Source organism: Bemisia tabaci, chromosome 1 (assembly GCF_918797505.1).
Source record: "Bemisia tabaci chromosome 1, PGI_BMITA_v3".
In the NCBI taxonomy this organism is placed as follows: Eukaryota; Metazoa; Arthropoda; class Insecta; order Hemiptera; family Aleyrodidae; genus Bemisia; species Bemisia tabaci.
In genome coordinates, this window is record NC_092793.1 from 29,237,024 (window position 1) to 29,252,305 (window position 15,282).

Genomic DNA, 15,282 nt, shown 5'->3' on the forward strand with positions numbered 1-15,282 from the left:
AATAACAAGAATAGGTATCTCTTCGAAATTTACTGTGAAAATTTTTGAATGAACAGAGAAAACTAAGAGAGAATTCCAAGATATATTGTAGGTTGATTTTCTGAAATAAAACAAAATAAGTATGACATGAGCTAAGATTTAAAACGTTGTATTTGGATATAAAATTTTTCTGACTTTGGCTGACTGATGAGGCTTTCAAAATGACTTTGAATTTTTTTATTTTAAAAAAAAAGTACGGCTGCAGACAGAATGATACCCTTTTGCATCATGCATAAATTTTTCTGATTTCTTTGTTGTAGGGCATGGAGTGTTTGAGATTTTACGATTAAAATGTCAGAGAGATGGTTCTAAATATTTGTTCTAATATCAACTGGGGTACAGATGTTATGAATAAAAACAATGATGTTGCTACTCCTAGGTATGCTAAGTACATAGGACAATTCATGTTAAAAGAGGCTCATTAGCTAGCTCTTCAATCAATAGGGCCACTTAGAGTAATTACGCAGAGAGTAATTTAGGTTTGATTTGGTCTGGGAAAATTTAATAAGGAACTACTTGTCGCTCTACCATTTTGTGGTGAAAATGACGAAATTGACACTATCTCATTCATTCATAGATTTTTGTATTTTAGTTAAAATTTGATACTCACATGAGCGCTCTTTTCAAGATGCGCCATCTGTCATCCTTGATGTACTTCAACATAAACAACCAAGGTTTTTCTCCAGTAACATATTCCATGTCATATAGAGGACAGTTATTAGGGTCTGCAGATGATGAGTCTTTCGGATGATGAGGAATTGCATAACTAAATACTTCATCTTTTAGGCACAGGTCAGTTGATTTGATTTGCTCAAAATGAGAGAGAACTTTTGATAGCTGTTCATCAATTTTAGTGTAGTTGTGCTGGCTAAAAACACTTTGCCCAACCTCAGAACAGTCGGTCAGAAAATGAGTGCACTGAAACAGAAAAGTAAACAATGACAAAATTGATGGGAAAGCCTTCCAAACTTACAGGAATGGAGGAATTGTTTCCCAAACATTAGTGTCATGCTAAGTTGCAGGATTTGATCGAAAATCCACCCATATGACAATTGGACTGCATTTTGCAATTTGGAACTATAAATTCTGGCTCATCTGAAAAAATATTTATGTGCTTAGGGAAACTAATGGCTCATACTTAGCTTTTAAACCGGGCTAGAATTTATAGTTCCAAATTGTAAAATGCAGTCCAAGTGTCCGTCAGCCATACAACTATTTGAATAATTACAAACTGATCAGAAACATGTATCAGAATGCTCAAATTCATACCTTATCTAGCAGTCCATTGTATTAAAAGAACCAAGCAGCATCATACAGATGGAATTGTAGAATGTAGATACATAATACATTCTTTTTTTGTGAGACACTTCTCAACCACTTCTTCAGATCATACTGCATCATCCAATAACAATACTAAGAATTAGGGCATGAAATAGTTTACTCAAGGTCAACTACAGACTGCTTTAGTTACTGGCAAAAACAAAACAGACCATACATGCTCTTTAACAGTTCAACAGCGATTAGGACTATACCCAAATAAAATGATTATAGTTTGGCATCTCTAATAAATAATCTTCAAGAACCTAGGTGCTCCAAGATATTTAGGGGCTTATTAAATAAAAAATCCATGTGCAAATTTGAGAGATCATGGCTGCGAAGGGAGTGATGGATGGTTTTCTTTCAATTCATCATGAGATTTTAGTGGAAGGTTTGCCCTTTGAGATGATGGAAAATTTCATACTTAAGAATTCCTGGGGTACGTAGCGTAGCATGTGCCAATCTCTGTATATTAAGCTGATTGCATGTACAAAATTCGAGTTCAAAAATTTCCCATTCGCATGCAAAGGCAGTCTTCCCCCACCCTAAAAAGCTTGTCAAATTTACTTATGAGAATTAAAAAAAAAATTGAGTACAGAAAAAGCTGTATGACATAAGCCTAGCAAAACACGTACCTGCTGTTTTAGGGATTCAATTTTTCGAAAAGCAGCATCACACTCATCAACAACTGCTTGTAGTTTAAGAATGATATCATCTTCCATGATCTATAAGAGACAGAGGAGAGAAAAAAAAATGTTGCTTCAAATTAAGATTTCGTCCTGGACATTTGACAAATATAAATGCATACATTGTTTCAACTTGCACATGAATGATGACTCCGTTTGAGTCCTGGTTCTGTCATGCCTTTACTTTTGTAATTGAATGTCTCAGCTTCAGTTTCATACTTGTATAATTGTATCTTAAGAGGTTGATTGAATTAATGATATCTCGCTATTACCCATTAACTCCTTCGACATATTAATTCATAAGAGCTGCAACCTAGCAAACAATTCCAGAGACAACTGACATGACATGACCACTCAGATTACAAACCAGTACCAGCTGCACGTTTCACTAATATGATTGTATTTCATAGTTTAGTTTACTTAAGGTGATTCTATGTGATCTAGAGACGAAATTCACCACAACGCTGCGCTGCTATGCGGTTTGTGTCTTTGAGAAGCAATAATTATCTTTGCATATAAGTTAACGCGAGAAACTGATCCATAATGGGTACCAGCATTGATACTGAGTAGAATGACATCAAATTTGTTAAGATTTATTGAAAATTTATACCTGAAACTACGGTAATGGATTTCGTCCATTGCCTCAATATGTAAGAGAGTCATTATATTGCTATCTCTCTCTTACGCATTGAGTCAATGGACGAAATCCATTACCGTAGTTTCAGGTATAAATTTACGATGAATCTTAACAAATTTGATGTTATTCTACTCAGTATTAATGCTGCTAAACATTACAGATCAGTTTGTTGTGTTAACGTATATGCAACGATAATTATTGCGTCTGAAAGACACAAACCGCATAGCAGCGCAGTGTATAGTGGCAAATCTCGTCCCTACTTAGATCGCATAGTATCACCTTAAGAGGCATTTGATGTCCTGGTGGTGGAACCGAGCCCTCCGAAAAGCTTTGACAACTAGGTATGTCCTCATTATTAGGCCTTAGTCAAAAACCTAAACAATACTGCAACCAGTTTGGAGTATAAGAAAAATTATCTTGAAAAAAGTCTCAAGTCACTTTTCAACAAAAAATACTTGCCCTGCTTCTACTTTGATGACCCATTGTCAGTTTAAGAAGACATCATCAGGGTTTCTATTCTTCCTTTTTCCTTTAAAAACCCATACTTAAATGCAGTTGGAGTCCAGACATACCAGCAGAGAACATTAGGATCTGTTTTGAAGAATTTTGAGATACTGAAAACAAAAGCCAAGCAGTTAGTGTCCATGTAGAATAGACTGGATGTTTCCAAGCATAGGCATAAAAAATTAGCATATCACAAAACTTTCAAGTTAAGATGTGCAAGCAATCTAGTGGGCAAACTGTCCATTAGCCTAGACAGAGGAAAATTTGATGGTATGAAACTTATGGCAAACAGAGGTTACTTATTTTTTCATTTGTAGAGCACCCAGCCTGCCAATTATTGAAAGTTTAAAGCAGCTTGATAAGACATCAAATTGCGATATATTGCATGGTAAAGATACGGCTATGTCGTGTCTTAATCGTGCTAACATTTTCAATAATCGGCCTGCGGAGCTACTTACAAATGTTAGAGAGGAAGGAGAGAGAGAGCACCATGAGCATATCAACGGTGTAAGTCGGCAATCACATAACTCTGTTTGAGATGTCGCAGACTTCCTGTCATACTTTTTTTTTAAATGGAAAACTACTCAACGGCAATTCTTAAAAACTGCCGTGTTTTTTCCTCTGTGTACGAAGAAAATTCTGCATAAACTTCAAGGAGTGGTGTCAATTTGTTCTTTTTTAAAAAAATAACAAATAGGCGGAGATTTACAGACACCACAAATGAGAGATGAGATTGCGGACTTACAACATCAATATACTTAAAAATTGTAAAAAAATCACTCTCATTCATTCCATAGCAAAGCTGGCTGACATTCTAGTAAACCAAAGATGAGACTTATTTTGGAGTATGAGTTCCCTCTGCTGTTCAATTTCAGTGCTCTATTGCCCAATTTGAGAGGAGTAATACAGAGTACCGCAGAGCTTAGAACATTTGGTTTGTGAGCATTAAGGTTCCATGAACAGACACTTCCAATTGCCAACTCAAGGGAACACTTTTGTCCTTTTCTGCTAGAGAATACTAACTCTTACAGAGATAAAGGCACTCACGTAAAAATTTTGAATAATCGAATCTTAGAAAACAGCGAAGTCTCTATGAGCAAATTTTCATTTGTTAACTGTTGGAGAAATCCATGAGCATTTTACGCAATACGTCTTCAAAACAAAATTTCGTTCTCCTGTTGTGATGAGATGGGCGTGATCCAGCTTTTCCTGCCAAATTGCCCGTACTTAAAGGTAATTTCATTCTCGTCAACAGTTTACGGTTTCGTAGACTTCCTTCGGACCACGCTGTCTAACCAGTTGACAGTTCTGGTTGAGAGAGTGAAACTCATCAACAGTCCAGTAAACAGGCCTCGCAGCTCTGATTAGTCGATGAAAATACAAACTCCATTAAAGCGCAAGAAAACTGTTCACGGATTTTGTTGACAGTTTACAAACAAAAATTTGCTTTGGGCACTATCACACAGCTTCTGTCAATCCTTGAACAGTGCATTCCTACCTTCATGTTCACCAAAACTGTGAACCATGAGGCATTTGACAACTTAGCAGCTTTTGGAAGAATTAGGGACTGCACATGTTTCTTGAGATTTAATGATTAACTCCTCTATACATTCTCAGGGGTTTAAAGATCTCCGCTCCACATTTATTTATTGTAGAGGAGAACAAATCAGTATCATTCTCTGAAGTTTTCTTTGCGTGGAGAAGAGAACCATTAAAGTTCTCAAGAATTGACGTTGAGTAGCTTTTCATAAAAAAAAATGAAGTGCGACAGAAAGTCTGCAACATTGGCCACCAAGATACATGGTCTGGTAGTTTTGAATTTGATATAGTTTAACGCTACTGATAGTAGCCTCATGTGGATTTTTGGGGACTAACAACTCAAGCTTATTTTGTAAATTGAGAGCGGAAATACAAGGAATTTATGAGCCTCTGTGTCAATAGCGGCTGAGAGAGAAGGGTGACTGTTTACTTAATAAATAATTTGGCATTCTCACCGAATTGGAAGGAAGCGTCTTCTGTCAATAACTGGCTCCGGTCAATGTTAATCTGTAAATCCTGGCATGTGCGCGGTGAAAAGTTATGGTAGATCAAGTGATCAAGAGTTAGATGACGGGACGGAATACACTGATAGCAAATATCAATTGGTTGTTGATAGGGAAGGAAAACACACATGATAGAAGGAATGTATATTTTTACGTCATTAGTAGCCACAATGCAAACGGTAGTCTTGGCAAAGTTGGGCCATGTAAGGCGTGAAGCAGTGTCTTCAATTTGCTATAGCCTCATTCTTATTGGTCGATGGGTGGGTGTAAACATCTACGTCACGATGCAGATTCCTCGATGTCTGCTAGGGCGGCAAAACTTCAACAAATTTAAAATCATGAAAATAAATATTTCTTCAAGGGTAGAATAATAGCTATCATGATTATGAAAACGCTACCGGAACTGTTGAAAGGCATCATTCTACTAATTTTTAACACTCTTAACCCATGATGAGAAAAGAATTTTGAGATGCACACCCACTCTTAAAATGAATTTTTCATATTTATCAAAAATTTCAGTTCCTTGTAAAATTTGTGTGTAATTTCCAAATTTTCGTTTCATGCCAACCAACACCACTGCACCCTGCATTCAGAATGTAGAGATCCGCAGAAACTTTATCGAATAAGCAGCGAGGGTTTAAAAATACACCTGAGATCTACACTCTGTGATCATAGGTTTCAGATGAAGTTAAGGAAAACCGTCCATAAGATTGAAGATGAATGAAATAACTGTCCTTGCCTACTATGCCTTGGAGTTACTTCTACTTCATTTAGAAAAGAGAAAATTTAAAACTTCACAAGAAATAGCTAATTGGGCACCATGAAAAATTAGAAGGCAAAAACCTGTGCTTGGTCCACATATGATTGTCGAGGGCATTTATCAGGGGACATGGCTCTTCCTTTTTCAACGAAATGCCGATGAAGGCTCTTAAGTAAGGAGGAAAAAGAATGGCAACACGCTAGGAGAGAGGATGGAAAAAGCTCACACTGTTTCCTCTAGGTGAGCATGCGATGTCATTTCAATCCACTACCTACACTGTTTTTTGGCTTATGCCAATGATAACCAACCGTAGTCAAACATGTGTAGATATAAGTACTAAAATCTGGGGAATCAAGAGTTTCTGGTTCCATAAATCGCCAGCATTTCAATAAATAACAAAATATGAGACATGAGTTACTTCCCTAAGTCCGGACGTACATGGAGTAGGTACCCACAAATATCAGGAGTTTTGTTATAATCATATTTTGAAGTAGAGTAACTCAGAAACGAAGTCAGAGGTACAGCAGAAAAAATTCCTAGGAGCAAGCTATTTCTTGTTAAAATTGATAAGGATTGGCTCGCAATTGACACACATAACTTTTGTGAGATGAAGGCAGACATCAAAAGAGCTTTCTAGTGAGGCTCCTCTATTAAATGTGCGTGCATAATGAAATAATTTACTCATATGTATTAAGTCTCTAGGCAGGGGGTAGAGAAGTACATTGAACAGTGAAAAAATAATAGGATTGAATGTTGCGAGATCATTAAGAATTAAACAACAATAATACAGAAAAAGTTTTATTTCCTTCATTCTAAAATTGAATGCATATCAATTTTAAATGTTGTTTAATATTCTTAACTTTTTATGTTACATTTTTAATAGGTTTGGTTTCGTCCGATACCCACTTGAATCATTCTGTGGGAAAAGTTAGTTGACAAAAAGATTGTAGACTCTTTCATATTTCAAGTGTAATTCATGGGATGGGATCATAATTATTAAATCAAACCACCAAATATTGAAACTCTAAACAGATATCAGATCTAAAAATAGAGAAATTAAGAAATAGATATTGCAGGTCGTAAACAAACAATATTCCTGCAATTAATTCATGACCTCGCCAACACTTCTCGTTAATGCTATGAATTTTTCATCTACTCATAAATGGATTCACAACATAATTTTTTATTCATTACTTCAAAAAGACTTTGAGCCGATGCAGATTTAACGAAAACTGATGTGGCTCATGTATCAGTCGCATCCTCTTTTCACACTAGAATTGATGCGATTCATTTCATTCAATAATCTTACTGTGTAGATAAGGAGATTATTGCTTTTAATTTTTTATTAGATGCCGTCTGCTAAACTTACATAAAAACTTGTTAATTTTATGCAAGTTGACTAACAGACAGCACTTTATAGCATTAGAGATCAAGAAAGTTATAAACAAAAAGGAGAAAAACCGTCAATTAGTATGAATTTCACATAAAGATTTAAAAAGGTGTAAAATTGTTTGGTTGTCGCAAACCTCTTTTGTATGAAAAAATTTGAAAATTTTCCAACAAGAATTTGCAGATTTATAAATTAACTTTCCTGGCGCAGATGAAGAGAGCTTCATTATCTAATGGCTTTATCTTAGACTAAGAGGCAAGAAGTCAGAAGTCACCTTTTTTGTAAAAATAGGAAGACAAACAATGGGTTGATGCGTAAAATTAAAATTTTTCAACGCAACACTTCTCTAGAAGAACTATCAAATTAACTGACCAGGGTACTTTACTGAACTTAAGTATACAAAATTTTTGAAGAAGATTAACAGAAAATGGATACAGTTTATTTATATAAAGTTTATAAATGAAGATTTATTAAGATAAAATTACTTAGCATGATACTTGAAGCTTGGAAATAAAAATTAAGAAGTCAAGTTATTTTGAATAGTATAATTGTGAACAGGAAGTTGTTTGGTTACCGTTCAGTAGATATAAAAAAGAAACAAGAAAACAGGTATTAGAATATTAGACATTCGACACCTAAAAAAGGTTACATTAAAAAGTAAAACAACACAGTTACTTCGTACAAAAAAGAATTGAAAGGAATAAAAAAAAATAAATAAAATAAAATAAAATAAAAAAGTAAATGAAGAACAGAAAAAGAGCTCATAAAAAAATAAAATACATTAATATCCGATTATGCTGTCATTAATTTAAACATCGACTTGCTTTCAATAACCTGATCCATTAAAAATATGTCACCGTCTCCATCATTCTAGATTTATGCGAACAAAAACAAAAATCAGACTCCTTGTACATCTTTTTCTACTCTACTGGCTCTCCGTAAAATAGAAACAAATTATATACATTAAAAAATGGCTTTGACATTTTTAATGACAAGTTAGAGCACTACTAATCAGCACGGTAAATAGTCGATAAGATTTCACAGCTCTCAAGGATGATATTGTCACTGAGAGATACCTGTATAGGTTCAAATATGGGGGAAAGAGTAGTTTTACCGCAACTGGTATTCATTTTACTTTCATTTTGTAAATTTTTAATTTTTTTTTTTATCTTTTAAAATTTTTTCAAATAAAAAAATCCCCTCTCACCATAGAAACAGTGATTATTTGTCGAGGGCAGTATTTGTCTTGATCGCAATTACACACTCCTCACCACAAGCTTTCAAAACTGTACACTGAAACAGAGTAAAAAACGAAGCTTAAGACCAATATGAACTATTTGGAAGGTTATAGAATAAAACTTGCAAGATTGGTATGTAAAAGGCAAGGGAATAAAGAGGTTTTGGGCTACATATAGAGAAGTGGACAAAGGAAACGATTTTTCCATGAGGTATCTCAAAATGAAAGTAAATTTCTTCAATTGACAGAATCATAATGGACAAGGTGGGTCCACACTATTTTGCAGGGAAAGCAAGGGCCAAAAAATTCGAAATATTTTCCATCGGAGTTTCAAGCTGATCAGAAGATCAGTGATACGTTTTAGTGATTCATAGATACATTAGAAACTTCCTGACTTTTCCTTGTCATCGCTACTTCCTTACTTTGCCGAGTTTCTAGACTGGTGCCAACCATGTCAAAGTTATGAATTGCAAAAATTCAGCACCGCTGCCTGTCATTGAGAGGACCTTGGAGTCTGAGCCAACTATTCTTGATTCTTTCTAAAGGTAGATTTTGATTTCATTTGATTCCCCGTTGACTATGTTTTTTACATTCTATTGAAAGTCAATAAAAGCTTCTTCACTTCTTAACAACAAACATTTACATCTGACCCCTCAGTAACGGGTAATATTCAAATTCTTTGCAAGTCTTGAAATTTTTCTTACAAAATAAAGTTCTTTTAAAGTTCTTTGTAACAGATTTACCTCTCTTGCAATTTGAATATACTTACCAATAACTCCTTTCCGCTATCGAAGTCTGCTTTGAGTTGAACACCTAATTCTCCTTCTGGCATTTTTAAGTCTTCACGAAGATCTCCATTGTCTGACATCAAACACAGATAGCCATCATCAGAGATATCTGTTAACTGGAGCATAACATAATCCATCAGAGACAGGAAATATAGGGGAAGTAAAGTAGAAAGTTGGAAATAGGTCAGGGGCACCCACTTTCTTCAGATTTTATTAAACTCTAAATGAATCCTGTTTCCAAAGAGATCCTACTTTGAAAATGTCAAAAATTGGACCAGATTGGAAGGATATTCATAGCAGACATTGATGATGTAGCCAGGCAGGGGAAACAGCGTTTGCTAATTGGCTAAATGCTTATTTGGCAATGCCTTGCGACGTCAACTCGACGGTCATCCTTTAATTGGTAAGATAATCATTAGCTCTTTCCCCCGAAGAAATGATTTAATGAAAATTTTAATGAGCTTTATGTTCTATTCTTGAAATTTTATGCAGGCAAAACTTTACTACAACCACGCCCCCCCCCCCCCCAAAAAAAAATAAAAATTGACACTGATCCATTGGATTAATATGGTAACAAAATGACTAGGCCTATCAAAAAGGATTTTCAAAAGAATGTATGTGTCCACAAAGTGATGGGTCTTTACACTTAATTTTGGTACCATGATATGATGTTTAATATTAAACAGGGGAAATGGGAACCTAGTAGATCAAACCATCTGTTAAACAATGCAGGACTCAAAAGAAGTAAAACCATCAGCGAGTTCTTGGAGATTCTCTCGATTTTTCCATTTTATCAACATGGACATCTCTTATGTAAATTATCACCGATTGGATTACCCTCCCCCCCCCCTTCTTATGGGCAAACTCAAGTAGTACCGATATTAGATGAGGCAAATAACAACACCAAAAAGCTTTCTCTTTCGTTTACAACTCATTTAACTCACACTGACTATTACTTTAAAACATTTCTTTGAGCTTTTATTCGATGAAAGTTGTTCTTGACTTACCTGATAATCTTCACGCTTTACAAATGGAACGTCCATGTTGTGAGTGGATGGACAGATATCTTCATACTTCTTTCCAGAGAAAATATCAAGACCAACCAAATGCACTTTGGCGTGACCGTGTTTACCAGTTTTAGAGGTTGACATGTCCACGATTTTACATGGACGAGCCTGAAAGAAATCACATCATCAATTAGAGATTTAGAAATGCATTGAAAAATGACATGAACTTCTGTGACTTATGACATAACACTATAGATAAATTGCAGTTTTTTAGATTCTGACATGGAGAAATTTTTTCTCAAAATTGATGAGAACATCGGAGAATTGGAAAAATTGACGATACAGAGACAATTTGACTTACAAGGTCAAGTTTGGTCACACCGATAGAACTTAGATTGTACAAATGTCATTCGAATTTTCGCCATTAAACCAACATTGATTGTTAATACTTATATCAAAGGTGAAACTACCAAACCATGTGTCTCCTTTGCAGAGGTTAAAAATCTGTTTCCATTTAATTTTTTAAAAAAACAAATCAAGATAATTCCATGAAGTTTTCACAGAGAAGAAAAATCATAGAGGTCTTCAAGAACTGATGCTAAGTAGTTTTCTATTTAAAAAAAAGTATGACAGGAAGTCTGCGATGTCACAGAGATACATGGTCTCACACACAGCAAACCAAGAGTACATGATCTAGTAGTTTCACTAGTGGTATCTTGTTAGGGAGATGATTTCTAGACGTCGCGCAGCATAAGTATTCAGTTTTCCTTGTAAGATTTTGAAGAGAAAATATTTTGCTCAGTGCTTGAATTCAAAACTTTCCTGGTGATTCATTGAAGTTCAGAGTTGAAAAAGTACGATCACAGTGTCTCGTACAATGAAACAAGTTTTAGCAAATAATGCTAGATTTGTCTTATTGCATTGCTGCTTCATATTTCAACATTTCGTACGTTATATGCAACACTTAAAATTAGTTCTATCCGCAATTATTATTGACTCAATTTTTCCACCAAAAAAAAAATAAAAAAAAAAATAAAAATGCCACTCAAAATGTTCAAGCTTTGGTTCTTTTAACTGAAAAATTTTTCCAAGCTCTTGCTACCAAAAATTGAGCTTAATGATCGGTTATAGTAATAAGAATGAAGCAGATATGCGGATACATTACTGCACTCAGTACAGTCTTTCCGACTGAGCCATAAACTAGTGGGTTCCCTAAAAATCAGCACATAAAATGTAGAGAGAAGTTAAAATGATGAATGTTGATGGCCAAAGTGAGAAACCAAGTATCTTCATTATCATGTTTCAGAATTCCCGCTCCCTTTTTATTATTTTTTTAGAAACAACACAACTCCAAAGCTTCGTAAATTTTTACAGAATAATTTATGAACACAGAGGAAAAATCGTGGAAGTTTTCAAGGAATGACGTTGGCTAGTTTTCCAAAGAAAGAGAGAAAAAAAAGTGTGCTAGTCCGCAACATTGCAATTAATGGTTTTGCACTTTGGCAATGGATACGGGAAATACCATTCTGGCATACTTAGTTTACAAATTTCATGATGAAGTAAAAATTCAAGAAATCATGGAAATTTTTCAGGAACACTAACTACATATCTCGAGGCAAATTCCAAGGATATTAGCGAAAAATCGATGCACTTGCAGGCAATTGAAATCAATCTGGATAGTGACAGTAATAGCATATACATGATGCTTCTGAAATGAATCAGAAATATTGGTTTCATACTGCAAAATATTTTCTGAATGATCCTTTCAGAAATTGTATATTTATATAACACTGAGGTGGAAACTGGACACACTTGCGATAAGTACCTCTGTGTGTTCAGATCAAAATATCGCTTCATAAACCCTTCTCTTGCTTAACAATTTAAGTCATAATCTGGACTATAAATCAACTAAAGACTTTCTGATTTCCTGAGGATTGTGCATGAGTCAATAATCCTATAGGACAGACACAGTTTTATTACATATTGATGGAGCATTGGCTCCTTTCAGAAAGAAATGCCTATTCTGTTTGACATCCATGATGACCTGCTTCTTCAAAATGTTGCTAACAGCTAGATCTCACTCATCAAGTGCTTGAGGCATCAAGTCTTTTTTAAGTTGCCACCCACCGATGGTGCCATCTAAATGCACACGATAGGCTGAAGAGGGGCAGTTATTTAAGATTGGCCAGAAGCTTACTTCTGCCTGAAATGATCAACAATAGATACAGTTATTCTAACTTTTTTAGAGTACGCAGGAAACTCAAACAAATTATCTCTGGGCACTTTTTCTTCATTTTAAATAATTGCAGCTGAAAGACAAGCCGCCCCTGACAAAAATTTTACACCCATGCAAATAACTACCGCACAGGTCAACCTTCTTAGCACAGGCACTATTCTCCATGGAGCTAGATAATTTTATGGGAAATATGGTGAGCGTTAAGTCACCCCAAGGCTAATTACGATGTTTCCGTACTGAATTTAAGAAGCTGACTCAAGGAGCTGACTTGCACTATAAACAGTTCTGAATGACCAGAAATCAACACATAGGGCAGGGTAAAAACTAGAACATCATAGACTATGTAGATTGGGATCTTTTGTAATCAGAACTTTGTCATCACTCTGATGATCAAACTGGAATAGGACCTGATGTAATTTAAACTAATAGTGACACCCGTCAACTTCAGCCAAGTCCAACCGGCACACCCACCAAAATTCTATTAGCAACTCGATAGTGGGCATGATGTGCTCCAAAGATAAATAAAACATTATTTTCACGTGAATCGTGCCCACAACAATTATCATAATTTACTAATTAAAAACAGGGAAGAGAGATGCAAGTAGGATGATTGACACTATAGTGCAGAAAACTTCTTGCACCTATGACTGAGCAATTATCGGGAGAAATAAGGTAGACAAGTGACTTGCGCATACAAATTCAGTGACAAATTCAACTGAGGTATGTATCAACATCCTTGCATGTGGCACACTTTTCGAGAGGCCTCGGTTCGGAACTTCCAGGATGGCGAAAATCACGCAGATGAGTATAAGATGTCATTGACCAGTCTACACTGTGCTCATAAAAATGGCAGAAATTCCAAGTTAATACGAATGAGGTTAGAGTGTGGTAACGGCAGCACATGCAACGCATTAGGTACGAGGAAGTGAACACCTGCTTGAAAACATATGCACTGATTGGGTAAACTCCTTTGCTTTCATTCATAGTGGGGCATCAAAAATCGCTGAGAATCACCGGGGAATAAAGCTAAATGAGAGGAAACTCTTACCTTGAGCATTACAAAACCGTTCTTCCGCAGAGCAGAACATTGCATAGGGTAAGTGGTAGAAGCACCGGAATCACCAGTTTCAAAATGTGCTTCAACATCAGCCATGGTGGAGTGTAGGAAGAATTAAATCTTTCAAAAGAATCTGCGGAAAAAATAAAAACCACTAGATTTTAGATGAGCAATCAGAGAATAGTCAAAACTGTTGAACAGAGGGAAAAGGCATGGGCCATTGTAGGCTGGGCATAGTATAGTAGGCTTTAAGTGGGGCACAAATTTAAGTTCAGAATTCCGTAAAGCCAGGGCTTCGGGACTCAAAACTTGGTAAAAAAGATGAGAGAATACTAAAAATTGAGAGCTGAACAACTACAAGAATATAAGAACGTGGCGGGAATGATAATCCATTGTTATTTTCACTTCGTATCTGCGCTTTCGTGTTGCCTACCGGTTGACACGAGTTCGGAAAACGGACGCAAAATTACCGATTGCTGCCGCCTAGAGGTTTTCACGTATCGATAGTAACTTAAATTAGTCTAAAATTTTAAAAACTATGTAATAGCCTTGAGAAAAAAATAGATTTTAAGAATTAATAAACTTTACTCACGTGTTGATAAATGGCTTTCGAACTGGTGATTTTCAGAGGTTGGCCGGAATTTGAGAGGTGGTCTAGTGGCAACAGGAACTGTTGCAAATGAAACCTCGTTCGCACAGAATATCTAAATGCATAGAGGAGTCACTTTTTCTTCTTGCCCTACGATCGGCGTTAGTTCTAATAACTTTGGTCTGAACCAACTTGATAACTTACATTAGCAAAGAAGCATTTCTTGTCAATACATGCTTTTCATGTGACTGAAACTCGGCAAGTTGTATTTGCCATTCTATTCGTGCATCTGATTGAATTAGGATTACTTACAGCGTGCTAAAGCGCATGGTCTGCACAACGCCTTACTTATCCTGCTGGCGCCAATGTAAGCTTTGTTGCCGATGTCATTTTTGAAGGAACTTTTTGTACTTCGTAGATAGGGACAATCAAATCAATGATCCTCAAGTTCTCATTTCGAAATGGACTGCTCGTTGCTGCTTTCTTATGGTATCTTACGTCTTTCTAAAAGTTTCGTTCTAAGTTTATAGACATTTAATCTTTCATGTTGATCTGGATTTCAGGGCTGAAACCAGCAAATTCACAGTTTGGAAAATATATCTGCTTCAGGTACGTGCCGAATTTTTAAGTTTAAGTGGGTATTTTTTTTCTCTTTGTTTTTATTCGTTGTCGTGGATAAACTAATCTAATGAACCAGGTATTTGGTTCAGTCATAAATGGTAAATGCGACGGTTAATAAGTATTCAAACACATAGGTGTGATAAGTAAGTAATTAGCATAGAGTACAATAGAGTCGCAAAGTACTGGATCGCCGATGAAGTCACTTTTCGAGGCTGTTTTGTCCAGTTCTCCGGAGACTAGTGTGCGGCGACTAGCGATGACGCATACGCAGAGACTCGCGCTCAGCGCTCCCCACTCCCGACAGTCCCGACTCGGCTCCGTTCGTCGGCTAGACACACACTGAACCAGCTAAAATAAGTAGGCCGGTAATAA

General features: G+C 35.9%; 2 protein-coding genes across 2 annotated transcripts in view; both read right to left on the reverse strand.

Moving 5' to 3' along the window:
* The window catches only part of LOC109041233 (uncharacterized), a 30,774-nt gene extending 25,438 nt beyond the window's left edge, over window positions 1-5,336 (reverse strand). The window contains exons 1-4 of the mRNA XM_019057495.2: window positions 5,178-5,336; window positions 3,139-3,293; window positions 1,992-2,081; window positions 650-957 (exon numbers count right to left, since the gene is read on the reverse strand). Of these exons, the coding sequence (XP_018913040.2) occupies window positions 650-957; window positions 1,992-2,081; window positions 3,139-3,162 (422 nt within the window). The 5' untranslated portion in view covers window positions 3,163-3,293; window positions 5,178-5,336. The remainder of the gene's footprint in view (window positions 1-649; window positions 958-1,991; window positions 2,082-3,138; window positions 3,294-5,177) is intronic.
* Window positions 5,337-6,770: 1,434 nt separating this feature from the next.
* Window positions 6,771-14,536, reverse strand: eEF5 (eukaryotic translation elongation factor 5). Its single transcript, XM_019057596.2, has 5 exons — window positions 14,293-14,536; window positions 13,692-13,833; window positions 10,408-10,575; window positions 9,382-9,516; window positions 6,771-8,668 (listed from the first exon to the last, which is right to left on the reverse strand). Exons 2-5 carry the CDS (start codon window positions 13,794-13,796, stop codon window positions 8,597-8,599), a joined length of 480 nt encoding a protein of 159 aa, XP_018913141.1. The 5' UTR covers window positions 13,797-13,833; window positions 14,293-14,536; the 3' UTR covers window positions 6,771-8,596.
* Window positions 14,537-15,282: the final 746 nt, after the last annotated feature.